Source organism: Myotis brandtii, unplaced genomic scaffold, assembly GCF_000412655.1.
Source record: "Myotis brandtii unplaced genomic scaffold, ASM41265v1 scaffold179, whole genome shotgun sequence".
NCBI lineage: Eukaryota > Metazoa > Chordata > Mammalia > Chiroptera > Vespertilionidae > Myotis > Myotis brandtii.
This window is the reverse complement of record NW_005356635.1, coordinates 3,403,943-3,419,356: the sequence shown is the minus strand read 5'-3', so window position 1 is coordinate 3,419,356 and position 15,414 is coordinate 3,403,943. Positions and strand designations below refer to the sequence as shown.

Sequence of the window (15,414 nt, the reverse complement as noted above, 5' to 3'; positions counted from 1 at the left end):
CTCCACGTGCTCACCAACCCTTGATACTGTCCTCCTTAATTTTCTCATTCAGAGCAGGTGAAATGGTATTGTATTATGACATTCTAATTTGCATTTCCTAATAACGTGTGAGTTTAGGCATTTTTTATAACTTCATTAGCTAGTCAAGTTTTCCCTTCTATAATTTTCCTAATTGTATAATTTGAGCATATTTCAAAATAATTTTATTTTTATTCAATAAAGGTAGGCAAAATAGTTTTATTGAAACCAATCTGGAGTCTTGACAATTATCTTTAATGCATTTACTCAGAGAGTGTAATTTATAAACATCTCTGTGACAAGGAATGAACATAAGGGGACAGACACCACTGAACTAGTAAATGTATCCTAAAGCCTTTTATTTTTTTTCCTTGGATGGAAACCATGTCCAGGGAAGTGGGTGCTTTGCTTATTGCTTATTATCTGTCATTTCTCTATTTATTTGAATAAGGAAGGTGCTCATTTTATTTGCTGAAATTATGATTAGGCAACTAGAATGATCTAAAAGATCATGTGTACAGTTTGGTTTTTATAAGAGAGGGGAGCAGATTGGGATGGAGGGTGAGAGAATGGGTCACTAATACAAAGGTGGTTGTTGATTTTAAAGACATATGTCCAGGTGCAATGAATTACTAGTATGTGCCTATGCCTAAAATGGTGAGAATAAATATTATTTGCTTGGAAAATTCCTCCTGTAATTTCTAGTCCTTAGTATAGTAAAATATTTATTTCTATTAGTGTTGAGAATACTTTGTCTCATTTGTATCTCTAAAATTCTGTGAGCAGAAAATTTTTAGTATCTCAGACAAAGTATCACTTAGAATCCTATATAATAAAAGGCTAATATGCAAATCAATCGAACAGCAGAACAACTGGTCACTATGACGTGCACTGACCACCAGGGGGCAGATGCTCAATGCAGGAGCTGCCCCCTGGTGGTCAATGCACTCACTCAGGGGGAGCGCCGCTCAGCCAGAAGCCCAGCTCACGGCTGGCAAACACAGCTGCGGTGGCAGGAACCTCTCCCGCCTCTGCGGCAGTAAGACATCCCCCAAGGGCTCCCGGACTACAAGAGGGTGCAGGCCGGGCTGAGCCCCCCGCCCTCCCGAGTGCATGAATTTCATTCACCGGGCCTCTAGTCTGTTTATTAAAAAATGATTAAACCAGGGAATTATTTACCTGAGAAATAGGAATTTCCCCCAAGCACTTAGTTCTCTTTTTCTAAATCAGATTCCCTGTTAGTGTGTAAATGTTGGTGGGACTAAAAATATTTGTTGTCTGATTTGGTTGATTGAGTGCATGGTGAACCCGATGCTCTGTTTTCATTTTTATTTACTGAGGTCAGAGCTGTCTAATTACATTGTCCAATAATATATGAACTGCTGACTTGTTCACTTAATGTCTTGTCCATTCAATGTGACCCAGATGTCCTGAGCTGTCCCACTGGCTCTAGGCCAGGAAAAATGCTGGTTCGCTGTTATTCGCTGGGGGCCCAACATCCCTTTGCTACAGGCAGTGTCTGTGTGCGCTCTCTCCTTGACCTCTTTACGTCGCCATGTAACCTCCAGTTTGTGCTATTCCATTATATAAAATTAACATATTCATTTCAGTGTCCTGACTATGGTGGTATCGTTTGCTATATAAGTTAATAAAACCTCTGTAGGTCCTGGGTTTTTAAATCTTGACTCCCTGAAACATTGTTTTAAAATGAACTATTTCATGTGTATTTTGGCTACCCACATCACCAGGCTGAAAAATCTTATCTGTATTGTCTGCCGTTTTCTTGCTGTCCCCTTTCTGTAGGACTTCTGTAATGCTGTCTCCCTTCTGGAAGACTTTGACAACATAATGGTAACACCCCTGCTGTCATCTCTTTTCTTTCTTTCTTTTTTTTAAGTAAACGTTTATAGCATTACTCTGTGAACATCAAAATGAGAAGCGGGTTGTTCTTCTATAGCTGGTAATAACTGTAGTCTTCATTTCACTGTTACTCCCTCGGTTTATGTTTGAGACGGGAACACAAACTCATGAATGTGCTGACCATGTCCAATCTAATGGCATTTATTTCGGAAAGTTTTCCCCTTTGCTTGCCTCATGGTTTTCATCATATATGTGTATGGTATAGGAACAGTGGATGTTCATGCCTTGGCTTGGGAGCATAGACCAGTTTGTGCACCTGCATCTCAGTTCCAATTTTGAACACGTCTATTCCCGAGCTCTTGCACTCTCTGTGGTTAACTCACATCAGTAGCAGAGGAACGCATGGCATGCTAACTCATAGGCCAGTGCAAGACAATGAAAACTGTGGTTATGAAACATACCTTTCTCATCACATCTCACTCACTGGCTATTCCAAAATTTTCAACAGAACACATCATTTCTATTTCCTTTCCAGTATGGAGGATATGTCTTTTCAAGCATAGATCTTGTGCATGCATGTCATATGATTTCACCTTTGCTGCTTTGCCTGGGCTAGCTAAGAATGCATGTTTTGCATTAAATTACTTATAGGTTTCTGTATCAGGTAGCCAACTTACAACATAAATCCAAGAAGCATTAGAATAAAAAAGAGCACACATCTCAGATGTGAATGTAAGTTAACTTGTTTCACTGCCAATTTAATGGGTAACATTTTCTATACATTGGTGAAAATATCCTTAACTGCACAGTCAAACTCTGAAAATATTCCTGTTATTAAATACTTGTTATGTAGGCAGTTTTTTTAAGTTATTTCTGCAAAGGAAAGTTTGGACTTTTCTGAAAATCAGTTTTCCTATCAATTTTTTGACATTGCGTTGTACAGAGAGCAAGTGAAGGTTTTATTTCAAAACTTGAAATAAAAATGTATCAAATTTAAAACTTTTGGAGGTTGGTTATTGTTCAGATGCTAATATAATTCAGTTAGAAAACAATTTGTATCAGTCATTGATTTTACTTTAAAGAAAGAATTAGACAAAATATTTTGTCATGTATTTAAAGTCAAAAGGGTTTATTATTTTTATATTCATTCAAATTAATAGAAATATGTGCATATATCTTTGTTTTCCTTTTCACTATTCTTATTTTCCTAAAATATTCTCCAGTATTAGAAATTTAATGAATGTATATACTCTCCCAGTCATTATATTCATTATTTATGGACATGCTAATAGAATATATTGTAAAACTTTATTATTGTATGGAGTGTCCTTATTTTAGAATGAATCCATTTGTTCTAGCAATTAATCTTACTATTAATTGATTCTTAACCAATTTATGTTTGATGTGAAAGCTTCATATGAGAATCAAGCATAACTGTCAACAGGATCTTTGTAGTTATAGAATTTTCTCTATTATCTGAAATCAAAATACACCAGTATGTGGTGAAGACCATAACCTCTGGTTCACACCATGTGTTTTAGTCTTGAGCACTGTTACTCAGTACCTGCCAAGCTAATAACACAAACAAAACCCTTTTTGGTAGATGACTCATAAAACATTAACCACTGGTTTTCATTAGATTACTTTTATTATTATTCCTAAATCAGCATTTTTAAAAACAAAGTCACAAAATCTGGTTTTTTAGGTACAACTCCCTACTTGCAACCCTGAGACATTATTGGGAAAAAAATCATTACATTACTAGTGAGTAGAGTGGATAGGACATTCCTGGTCCTGTAATGCTGCTGCTTATAATGCTGACTGCCTGCTAGCGGGCTGTATGACCAGTTCTCCTTTGGGAACAGAGCTTCACATTTGCTCAGTTGACTGAGGGGGCGATTGCTAATGAAGAGAACAGGGCTCCAAAGGATGAAAATTATGTATGAGCATCAATTTTAATTTACTAGATGCATTGACTTCAAATTATACAAAAGGCCTTTGAGTCAACATCTCTTTGAGCTCAGACACTTCTCTTGTCTAATGAAAAATAAAGCAGTAAAGAAAATTGTTCTTATAACGGTCAGAAAAATGAATCTATATTGAACAGTACAGCCTTTTTATTTATTTATTTTTTGAATTGATTTCAGAGAGAAAGGGATAGAAACATCAGTGATGAGAGAATCATTGATTGGCTGCCTCCTGCACACCCCCCACTGGGGATTGAGCCCCCAACCCGGCATGTGCCCTGACTGGGAATCAAACCATGACCTCCTGGTTCATGGGTCGATGTTTAACCACTGAGCCATGCCGGCTGGGCAGCACTGCTTTTTTTTTTAGAAGATTTTTGAAAATGGAAAATTTTAAAAATATAATGGTTTTATATTTCTCACATAGAAGCAAGCCCAAAGCAAAGTACATGAAAGCAAACTGGAGAGAATATGTGTAGGAATTTACCTCAGGTGGCTATATAGATATAGGTTGGTGTAATATTCAGAATTTCCCAGTTAGCTGAGCCTTATTCTCTTAGCACAAGGAAGCCAGGTGCCTGAGGATGGGAGCTGGAGCCAGGGCACAAAAGTGTATGTTTTCTCTTTCGGTAATATGCTCAAAGTCATATGGCACCCGGCTGAATACACACATTTCATCAAAAAACAGCTTCCTGAACTATCCTTTGTACCCATAAAAATACGAAGTTATTGTTGCCTCTGATCACTTCAGTTAAACAGAATAAATCAAGACGGGGAAATTGAAATCCACATATTAATGCAGGTAGAAGGAAGAAATGATTAGAATAATAGATGCTAAAGAGTAAATTTAAAATGAGTTTTCAAAACAAAAGATGGTACTGAAAAATAGGGGGCAGTTGAAAAGTACTTGGTAAACTAACTTGTGCTTAAGTAAAAATAAAATAAAGCTTAGAAAGTTTTCTGAAAAGAACAGATGCATGAAACACGAATTACGTATAACTAAGTTGACCATGTGTCCCATTTTGCCAGGCATGGTCCCACTTAGTACCTGGTGTCTGGCCTGCCCTGGGTGATTAGTCCCTTCTTGAATAAATGCAATAAACCATCCCCACCAACATTAAAAACCTTGTACTAAATCTTAATCTGTAGTTGCCTTGCTTGTTCTCACAATATGATCCTCCATGAGCATTTGTAAAATCTTCCAAGTGACTAAAGAACTTGTCTTATTCTTTCTTTCCCCAACAAATTGAAATATTTCTATAAATTGAAAGGATGCATTCCTGGCATTATTCTGGGGGGGAAAACAACGGTTGGAGGCCATTTCAGTTTGGTGGAAGAGAATGGGGTATTTTTCAAAATAATTCAGGGCAAAACAGGATAATAAAGCTATTTGCAGAGCACCTGGAGAATGCTAGCCAGTTTGAAGTGTCTATGATTTCCTCGGGGAGTATATGCATATCAGAATTATTTCCTACTGTGCCGAAGTAGGTGATGGGAGGGAACAGAATATGTTCACTAATAAATAGCTGACCTTTAAACAAAATTGGTTGACTGAAAATGCATGAATTTTAGAATATAAAAATTGATTTGAAATTTTTGGTCCTTTTCTCCTTGCTTGAAGTTTTAGTGCTTTTTCCTTAAATGTTAATTTAGTGATTTTTAATGTAGAATAGTTTATTATTTTTATTTTTAATCTCCACAATATCAACTGTCATTTGTCAGTAAGAGTGTAGTCAGTAATTCAGATACTTACCTTATCAGTAGTCTAGTTTCCCTCACATGGAAATTATTGGTTGTTCTGTAAGTTTTTCAGAAAGCAAAGAGTAAAGAGTTAGATCCGGTGTAGGAATCAGCATGCAGATGTCACAGACAGGTCTGCTTCCCTTCGTACCAAACACAGCCTGGGTATTGTAGACTACACATGGATCTCCAGATTATAACTCACAAATAAGTAATTCATTTTTCTTCATTTCTGTAAAAATATTAAAATATAAATATATATATATACCCACAAAGAAGCACAACAATATGTTTCAGGGACCTCACATGACACTGTCAGGGAGCACTGATTTGATGAGTGGCATTTAAAGATCTGGTTGATTTAATGGGAATAGTGCTTGGAAAATCAAATGCTGTTGGGATACTTGGGGGCAATAGCTGTGGGCTCCCAATGGCCACACTGCCATGCATGGTTCTCATAGAGGGACTTGGGACAAGCATTTAGAGATATAATCACACTTAGATTAATCAGCTAAAGGCTGAGGGCATCTTTATGGTACCCTCTTTTGGAAAGTGAGATTCTTGTTGAATATATGCAGATATTACAGTAGAGACTCTCAGAAACACATGTTTGGTCTGCATATGGGTGGGTAGTCACCTGAAAGAGGCTGAAACTCTTAAGGGCCCCAAGTAATTTCATGTCAGGGTCAGAGAAAGAGCTTTACTGTCTGGTATATACATTTAATTTCAATATTTCTAATAAGTCTCAATAGAGATTCTCCTTTTGGTTATTTTTGGGTGAGCTTAAGAGGCTATATGTCCCTAAATAATAAGCACCAAATGAGGTTTTAAATATTTGCAACCTTAATATCACATATAGAAGCATCTCATCCTAATGGAAGAGCCCTGAACTTTGGAGTCAGACTCACCTGAGCTCAGACAATGGCTGGGCCAGGTCTGGTTGGGTGAATCACTGAGCAGTGTAAGCCCCTTGCCCGCAGCTTTTCCTCACTGAAGACAGGGGGTGAGGCTCCCTCCCTGCAGAGTCCCTGCCGGAAAGTGAGAATAAGAGCAAGAAGCCTGTCCCTGGCATATTATAGATGTTTAATCAGTCTCAAGCTAAGTGTTTATCCCTTTTTCCCTGTTAGAAATATCTATACTACTTTCTAAGAACATGAAAATCTTTTATATAACTGTTATTTAGCACTTTTAAAAAGTGAGGACATCTATTATATAAAAGTTAGTAAAATATCCTAGGATAAACCCATTCTCTATAATTAGTAAGTCCTGAAAAGACATAGGGATGGTGGGAAGTTAGACCTCTTCCTGTGGTTATTACAGCAGCTTCCATGAAGTAGCATCTGACGCCAAACATAAAATAATACTGCTTTTCTAAATATATTTATTTTCCTAAGGCCAAATTGTATTAAATGAGAACTGTTGAATGATGTTCATTGGTTTTATTTTATATTGTAATTGGTTAGAATTGTATTTGCTGTTAATTTATACATTTTTATTGATTGTATTTTAATTGATTATTGGAGTCAGAGGAAATACCAAATTCATCCATTGAATTCATGGCTAAATAGGCATATTTTAGGCCACTGGAAAGAAGCTATCAACAAGTTATGAAATTTGTATATGGCATTTGCTTTCACCACATGTGCTCTTTTCGTTATGGGCACAGGGTTTCTGATCTTACAGTTAGGGCTTCCTGACTCTCATGCAGCAGGGCCGTGTCCTGGGTACACAGGAGCCCTGCCATGAGCCTCTCGGATGAGCTGACCATTAATTGTGGTGGCTCATATTTACATCTGTGCTCTACTTTTGAGGGCAAATGTAGTCTGCTTTGGAAAACATAGTAAGTTCAGCAATCTCTACACACATAGGAAAGAGGTGAGAAATCAGATTTTCTGCAGTTTGGAAATCTGCAAGTTCTGTTTTCACATAATGACATTTGGTGTCATGGGTTGTTGGGGTTGTTAAGCAGGAGCTCAAATCAAGCCCTTGCTATTATGATCAAGAGTTCTTCTTGGCTTTGTTTTCCAGGGCCAGCCAGGGGACCAGGCTGCTCTCTTTGCTGCACAAGCACGGCCCTCCCCTCAGCTCCCCCAGTATCCAGGGCTGCAGCAAGCACAGGTACCCACAGTGGCTTCATAGATGCTATGGGGATTTTTTTTTTAACCAAAAAAGTGGGGATTTTTAATCTCTTTATTTGAAGTAGGAAACCGAGTGAATAGGGTGTCAACTGCTTTATGGGTCTAGAACAGTGATGGCGAACCTTTTGAGCTCGGCGTGTCAGCATTTTGAAAAACCCTAACTTAACTCTGGTGCCGTGTCACATATAGAAATTTTTTGATATTTGCAACCATAGTAAGACAAAGACTTACATTTTTGATATTTATTTTATATATTTAAATGCCATTTAACAAAGAAAAATCAACCAAAAAAATGAGTTTGCGTGTCACCTCTGATACGCGTGTCATAGGTTCGCCATCACTGGTCTAGAACTTAGTTACTCCTGCATTACCAGTGATTGTTGAACAAGTGTCAGGATTAATTAATTTAAAGAACACATTTTAGGAAATTCTTTAATTGAAAACATAAATTCAAACCTCTATTAATGATTTTTGTAGGTATTTAAATGCTTAACAGTCCCAAAATACTTATGTTATAATACAAAATGATGTCATTCATGCTTGAATTTGTCACATTAAAAGATAGTTTCAAAGAGTACAATAAGAAGGGAATTGGCCTTGGCATCAGACCTTGGCAACATTCTTGGCAACTTGCTAGCTGTGGAACAATGTGCAAGTTACTCTCAGTCTTGGTTCCCTTCTCTGTAAAAGAGAGAGCACACTGGGTATTTAGGGCAGCCTGAGGAACTGCCGTGCTGCACCCAGTTCACAGCAGCCGCTCAACAAGTGGTAGGCTTGCCTTCATATAATGTGAATCTGGAGCTGTTTTTCTAATAATTTTGTTTTTTCTGCATCCATGTACTTTTACCCTGTCGCTCCCATAATCAGGAGCTGGGATGTTGGTAAGACAGCTAGTTGGGGCTAGCAGCACATACTTTGTCCACAGCTCAAAGGAGAGCGAGGTTGGCCTGCGCAGGCACGGAACCCTACAGGCTGGTTCCATTCATGCTGCCTGCTGGAAGTTCATTACACATTTTTCTGTCTTCCAAGCCAGTGCCATTACACTACCTTAAAATATGGTACTTTCAGGATTTGAACAGCAGTCCTCTTCTACTCTAGTCAGCATTCTATTCTATAAAGTATAGTGATCTAGTGAACCTCAGGTTTTTCATTTACATTAGATGTCAAATTTAGAGAAACAGTCATGTGTATGCTAATATTGCATAGAAAAATGAAGTATTCAGATGACTGGTACAGTGCAGAACTGGGCTTCAGTCCAGCCAGGACTAGAGGGTAGTGAATAGTCATCTATTACATCCTTACTCTGGTAAGATATTAATGTTGTTGTTTTTTATAACAGGTTAGTTACTCCAGGCACATTCATCAGATTTAGGGAAGTCACATATTAGGAAAGTGTACACCATTATTTTAATATACATGAGCATGGGGCAGCTCTTCTGAGTAAGTTTAGAAGTGGCATTATTGATGCTTGGGTCTGTTGAGCACTGATGTCATCTGTGCATAAGAGGAATGGATGCTTGTCTATAAGGAAACATGCACTTTCTCCTTCAGAATAAGCAAGCAACTGATATTAAAACTAATCTCTTAACCACATGAGGATTCTTATTTTTTTAATTGTATTTTCTGGTAAATCATTATGTAACCAGTTCATTCTGTAGCTTTCTGATTAGCCTCTCTGCCTTCATGGCATCTCTTTCATACTTTGAGTCATAAAAACATTTGAGAATAGTGAATTTCAGGGGGCTTCTCCTGGGTTTACCCCTATATAGCTTAGCAATAGGAAAGCTGGTGGTAAATAAAAACACTGACTTTGTTCCTTGTGCCTACCTGCAGGCCATGCCCCAAGGCTATACTATGTATGGAACACAGATGCCTTTGCAGCAGACCCCGCAGCAGCAGGCTGGCAGTGTGGTCCTGTCCCCCAGCTATAACTCCAGAACCTACCCGGTTGCTCATTCCAACCCTACGCTGATGGAAAGACTCAGACAGATGCAGCAGCCGCCCAGTGGCTATATTCAGCAACAGGCCTCGCAGTACCTGCAGCCTCTGACTGGCTCCCAGAGGTAACATATCTAGAAACAATGATTGCAGTAGTGGACACGGCTCTTTGTTATGTTTCTTCTAGAGCATGGCACTTATATTGTTTTTGTGAACTTGCATATTTATATATAATTTAAATTATGTCATCTTATTTTTAGGAGCACCCAGAGATTCAAAATAAGTAATGGCCCATCTTGTTTATTTTATTAAAGGCTCCTATATTTTGATTCATATCTTCCATAGAATGGGTGTAATATATTTAGATGAAACCACTACATTTAGAATATACCATTATATTTAGATGGGTGTAATATATTTAGATGATACCACTATATTAGTTCTAGTGTTCTTTCTTTTCCCTTCTTTTAAAAAAGGTCTTTTTGGCTAAAAATATCTAAGTTAAAAAAATGTTGATTAATGTTAGCAGTGCCTTACTAGAATGTCTTGAACAGAGCCATAAAGTCTGTGATTACAATACTCATTGTACCTGGTGCCTACAAGACTTTTCTTAGATTTTAATTTTTACCTTTTCCACGTCAGGGATGGTTGGCAAAGCAGGGTCATGAAAGACCTCTTCTCAGTTCTTGCTTAATCAGATCCCTTAGATATAGTATGTAACTTCATTGTCCATTAGAGTAGCCAGCAGCCACATATGGCTATTTCAATTTAAACAAATTAAAGTTCAATTTAAAACTTAGTCCCTCAGTTACACTAGTCACACTTGAAGTGGTCAGTAGCCACGTGTAGCCAGCAGGGCCAGCATCCAAGATGTGTGACCAGTACAGTCACACCGGTGACTGTGTTTAGAGGACCCACATTTGATGCAATACTCTACTGTCACCTTCTTGAAATTCTAATTTTTGTCTTTTTTTTTAAAATATAGGTCAGTAGCCACGTGTAGCCAGCAGGGCCAGCATCCAAGATGTGTGACCAGTACAGTCACACCGGTGACTGTGTTTAGAAGACCCACATTTGATGCAATACTCTACTGTCACCTTCTTGAAATTCTAATTTTTGATCAGGAAACCTTGCAGTTTATTTTGCACCGAGGCTCAAAAATTATGTAACTAGTTTTGGTGGCCAGCGCAGATATAGAATATTTCAGTCATCATACAACGTTCTAGGGATGGCATTAATCTAGAAGAATTAAGGTTCACGCATAATTTTGTGCGACGGTAGATAGTAGCCTAGCTTCATGTATTATCAATGTTGCACGCTAACCCTAAGTAATCACTATTTGGAAAGTGGGCAAGGTTGATGGTAGCACATTTGGGAAGATAAAAAAAAAAAATTGGAAAACAATTTTAATAAGTGGCATCATTGCACATTGCCCAAGAATTTGAACTTTAAAGCCCCAAAGTTCTGGGTTTAAATCCCACCTGTACCATTTTCTATCTGGATTACTTTGGTATGTTACTTCTCTAGCTCTCTGTTTATTCACTTTTAAAGGGGAGATAACAAAACTACTGACCTCAGAGGGCCGCTGTGAAGAGTCAATGAAATAACACCGTTCAGACTTTTACCACAGTGCCTACTCCAGAATAAATGCTCAGTTAATGTCACTTGTTACTGAAAACTATTAACAATTTTTAATCATGCATGTTCTTTTTCAAGTGATCCCATCTACCCCTGGGGATCCAGATTATCGTAACCACTGACCTTTACTGAATTTGAATTGTACAAGTAATTATTGAACACAGCCGTTTCTCTGTGAATGTGTGTGATGTGCTTGCTAGCAGTGCCCATTAAAAATGTGGCAGTGTGCTTGGGCCTGAAACCAGCTGTGTGTTCTTTCCAGACTGAATCATCAGTCCCTTCAGCAGAGCCCTCTGATGGGTGGAGGAGTCGATGCAGTGCTGACTCCCACACATCTGAACCTGCCGTCTGTGCCGCTGCCTCAGGACCCTATGCGGCCCAGACAGCCGCAGGTGCGACAGCAGCAGAGGCTCCTCCAGGTATGGGGCTGGGAGGTGAGGTCAGTACCTGGCGGGTCCTTAGCAGTTACGAGGAATAACAGGCACTTCAGACTTTAATTGCCAAGTTCCAAGGAACACTGTGTATTTGACAGCAGGACTAAAGCGGTATAATTTAGTTTCAACTTGACCAGAGTCTTCCTATGTGAATATGCCAGGTCACAGCAGGAGCGTACATTTTGCAGAGCATCCTTCCCCTTTCACTAAGTTTCAAGGTAGCCGATGCCTTTATATTGGTAGGGTGAGCCTCAGCTTACTCAGTCATTTAATTAGAGGCTATGCAAAATGAATGCAAAATTCCTTATATGTATTTTTTAAAGCTGTCTAGAGCTTTTATCATATTTCTAGAGGGGTCTGTAATCCAAAAAAATTTCTATAGTACCTCTGGTCTAATTGGACTATGAAGTTGGCATTAAATAAGTAGACTATTTCAAAGAAATATTTCATCTTGACTGTTAGAATCCAGAGAGCTATCCTTTAATTATTTGAAATTAATTTTAGGTCTTCTAGATAAAGGGTTCCTCCCCTTGACACATTTTTGCTTTTAACTTCCTCGTTTATGAAATATAGGCATTATGTTCACCTGTTCCATTGGTCTTCCTTATGTGTGAGTCTGTCCTTGTTGGGTTGGAGATTGCCTGGTGAGTCTGTACAGTGCCCTCCCATCTTACCAGCAGTCCAGCTTGAGATGCTCAGTTATTTTATGTTTTACTAAGAAAGAAAAGCACCAAAACACAGGACTCTAGTTCCCTGGTGAACGGTCAGTGAGGAATAAACCTGCCCGCAGGAGGGACAGGAACAGAACTTGATGTCTCAACCAAGGACTGGTGCTTATATTCCCTCTGTTTCAAAGTTTCACAGTTTCAAATCACTGAGGAAAGTTATTACATTTATTTCTTTAGTTATTACCTTCTGTCTTACATTGGTGTTTTTTTTAAGGCTGCAAATCTGGAAAAGTTAATATTCCCTTTTTACCCCAATTAGCATACTATGTCCCTCTGGTAATTTTTTGCCTTAACAACACATTCCCTAGAGAAAAAGAGAAGTGATTTGTTTTTGCATCAGGATGACGATTATTTCTTTTCTGGTGATGAAGTTGGGTTCATTTGTCTTGGCAGAGTTCACAGAGTCAGTGGAAAACTGCTTCCCTATTGTAAGCATTGTTCACACTGGGGAAACCCGTCCAGATCTCTGCTTGGATTCCACATCCATGTGCATTGTCACTTAGAAGTGCCAACAGGCAGTAGCTATTTATTGCATTGCCCTAAAGAAGAAAAAATAAATTGGAGGATAGTATACACACCGAGTTGGAAAATGCAAAGGATGAAAAGAAGTCTGGCGGTGTCCTCATCAAAATGAATGTTTGGGTGGAGGAAACTGAAGGTCCTTGAGACAGACCATCTGCTAGGATTTTCCTCTCATTCTCTGTGTTTCCTCTGTGACTTGGAAGTGTTTCCAAGAGTTCTGTATTTCTGCCAACTGTCACAGACACAATTTATGATTTTATTCTTGTAATTTATGCCAGAGCTTCCCATATCTACAATTACTTTAAAAACAAACAAACTAATCTTCTGGAGTTCTTTAAGAACAACTCCTTTGTTTCCTCCTCCTTATCTATCTTTATTTTCATCTTCCTTTAAAAAGAAAGAAAGGAAACACCACAAATGAATCTTCTAGTTCATCCAGATGTCACAGGGAATGAAAAGATAACTACGAGCACTCCTTGTCTAACGTGGTAGTATAAGAAGGATAAGATATATGGAAGGCAGACAACATGAAAGGAGTTGACAGTGAGTTTAGAGCATGTACTGGGACAACGCAGGACAGGATAGACAGAGAACGCTGTGACTACTGAAGGGTGAGGTCCAAGAGGGCTTCATGGAGGAGGAGATTTAGGTCTTTCCCTTGAAAGATGAGCAGTTTGGCAAGGCTGCTATGGAAGAAGCTGGTGTGTATTATTTTGCCGCAACAACATAATTAAATAAAAGGCATATGGGAAGAGAAGACTGGAATATTAACCCCTCTGTTTAGTATAAAATCCTTTTTCTTTCTAGATGCAGCAGTCCCAGCAGCCCCCGCAGCCCCAGCCGTCCTCGCAGCCCCAGAGCCAGCCCCTCAGTCTGCAGACCGTGCAGCCCCAGCAGCCATTGGTAAGGCCTGGTGCTTCCAAATCAAACATGGGGGCATTTTCCTTAAAGTCTGTTTGCATTTTTCATGTCCCATAATAGTGTTAACAATTAAAATAGCCTAAATATATTCTAGCAATTTCCCCAGAACTTTATCAGAGTAGGATGATATTGATGTTGTAGTTGATGTATTAGTTTTCATAGAAAGATACAAATAAATATTTGGGGTTTAGTAGATCATACTATTTTTCCTTTTCAAGTTTTTCCAGACATCTCTATGAACTAAAATATTTATATTCAGACACAAAAATATTTTTATAACTTACTATATATATAGTTCAGAAGATTATCTTCCTGTGAATTTTTACTATAATTTCAAAAAAGCATGAGAGTGCTTTCTGAAATATTATCTTTACTGATGTAAAAAAAAAATACTGATTTCAGCAGTTAGCATTTGCTGCAGGAATTTTCAAGTAATTCATAATTGTTTACTTCTCTGGCTTTGTGAACCGAACTTTGAAATGTTATGTGCATCAGTGAACATTTGCAAACCTCAGAACTTACAGCAGCCTTTACTTTTGCAAGTGCTGTAGCCCTGCTTTATTTTGACTTAACCTTTTTCTTTAAATTGCCTCTTTTTCTGTTTACCTAAATGTATTCTAAAAAGGATCATTTTCTCACTGCCATCAGTGGTCACATCACTTGCTACATATTGGAAATACCTGTAAAATAGATACTTACTCTGCAGGTAATTCAGCAATGTGAGCTGTGTGCGTGAGTACTACCTAGACCAGTGATGGCGAACCTTTTGAGCTCAGCGTGTCAGCATTTTGAAAAACCCTAACTTAACTCTGGTGCCGTGTCACATATAGAAATTTTTTGATATTTGCAACCATAGTAAGACAAAGACTTATATTTTTGATATTTATTTTATATATTTAAATGCCATTTAACAAAGAAAAATCAACCAAAAAAATGAGTTTGCGTGTCACCTCTGACACGCGTGTCATAGGTTCGCCATCACTGACCTAGACAGAGGGAGCTGGCTGCTGCCCATTTTACACTTTGGAAAACTGGTGTCTCTTTTCAAGACAGAATTTGAATGTGGATGGTTTCATAACTTGTAGTAAAGAAGGAACAATATGGCCGGGACTAGAGTACATTAGGAGGTATCAGAGTAGAGTTAGGGGAGATAGGTCTGATATACGCGAGTAGGGCTGCTAAGGGAACATGGTCAGCTGGACTAAGACATTCTGTGGACATTTGACTAGCCCCTGCTTTGCTCAGTTTGATCTCCATTTAAAAAGAAATTATCTTTATTGTTGAAAATATTACAGATGTCCCTTTTTTCCCCTCATTGACCCCTCCATCCTGTTCCTACCCCACACCCCAGGCCTTCATCACACTATTGTCTGTGTCCATGGGTTATAGACATCTACACTAATAAAAGAGAAACATGGTAATTAGCGTACGACCGCTACCCTTTTCATTGGCTAATCAGTGAGCATATGCAAATTAACTGTCAGCCAAGATGGCGGCCGGCAGCCAGGCA

General features: G+C 38.5%; 1 protein-coding gene across 4 annotated transcripts in view; it reads left to right on the top strand.

The window, feature by feature from the left end:
• Positions 1 to 15,414, top strand: part of MED12L (mediator complex subunit 12-like) — a 397,491-nt gene that overhangs the window by 358,283 nt on the left and 23,794 nt on the right. For 2 of the 4 annotated variants that reach the window (XM_014537427.1, XM_014537428.1), the window contains 5 exons: positions 1,822 to 1,869; positions 7,614 to 7,703; positions 9,557 to 9,786; positions 11,562 to 11,718; positions 13,791 to 13,886. In XM_014537427.1, coding sequence (XP_014392913.1) covers positions 1,822 to 1,869; positions 7,614 to 7,703; positions 9,557 to 9,786; positions 11,562 to 11,718; positions 13,791 to 13,886 — 621 coding nt within the window. The remainder of the gene's footprint in view (positions 1 to 1,821; positions 1,870 to 7,613; positions 7,704 to 9,556; positions 9,787 to 11,561; positions 11,719 to 13,790; positions 13,887 to 15,414) is intronic. The other 2 variants (XM_005863465.2, XM_014537429.1) reach the window with 1 other exon arrangement.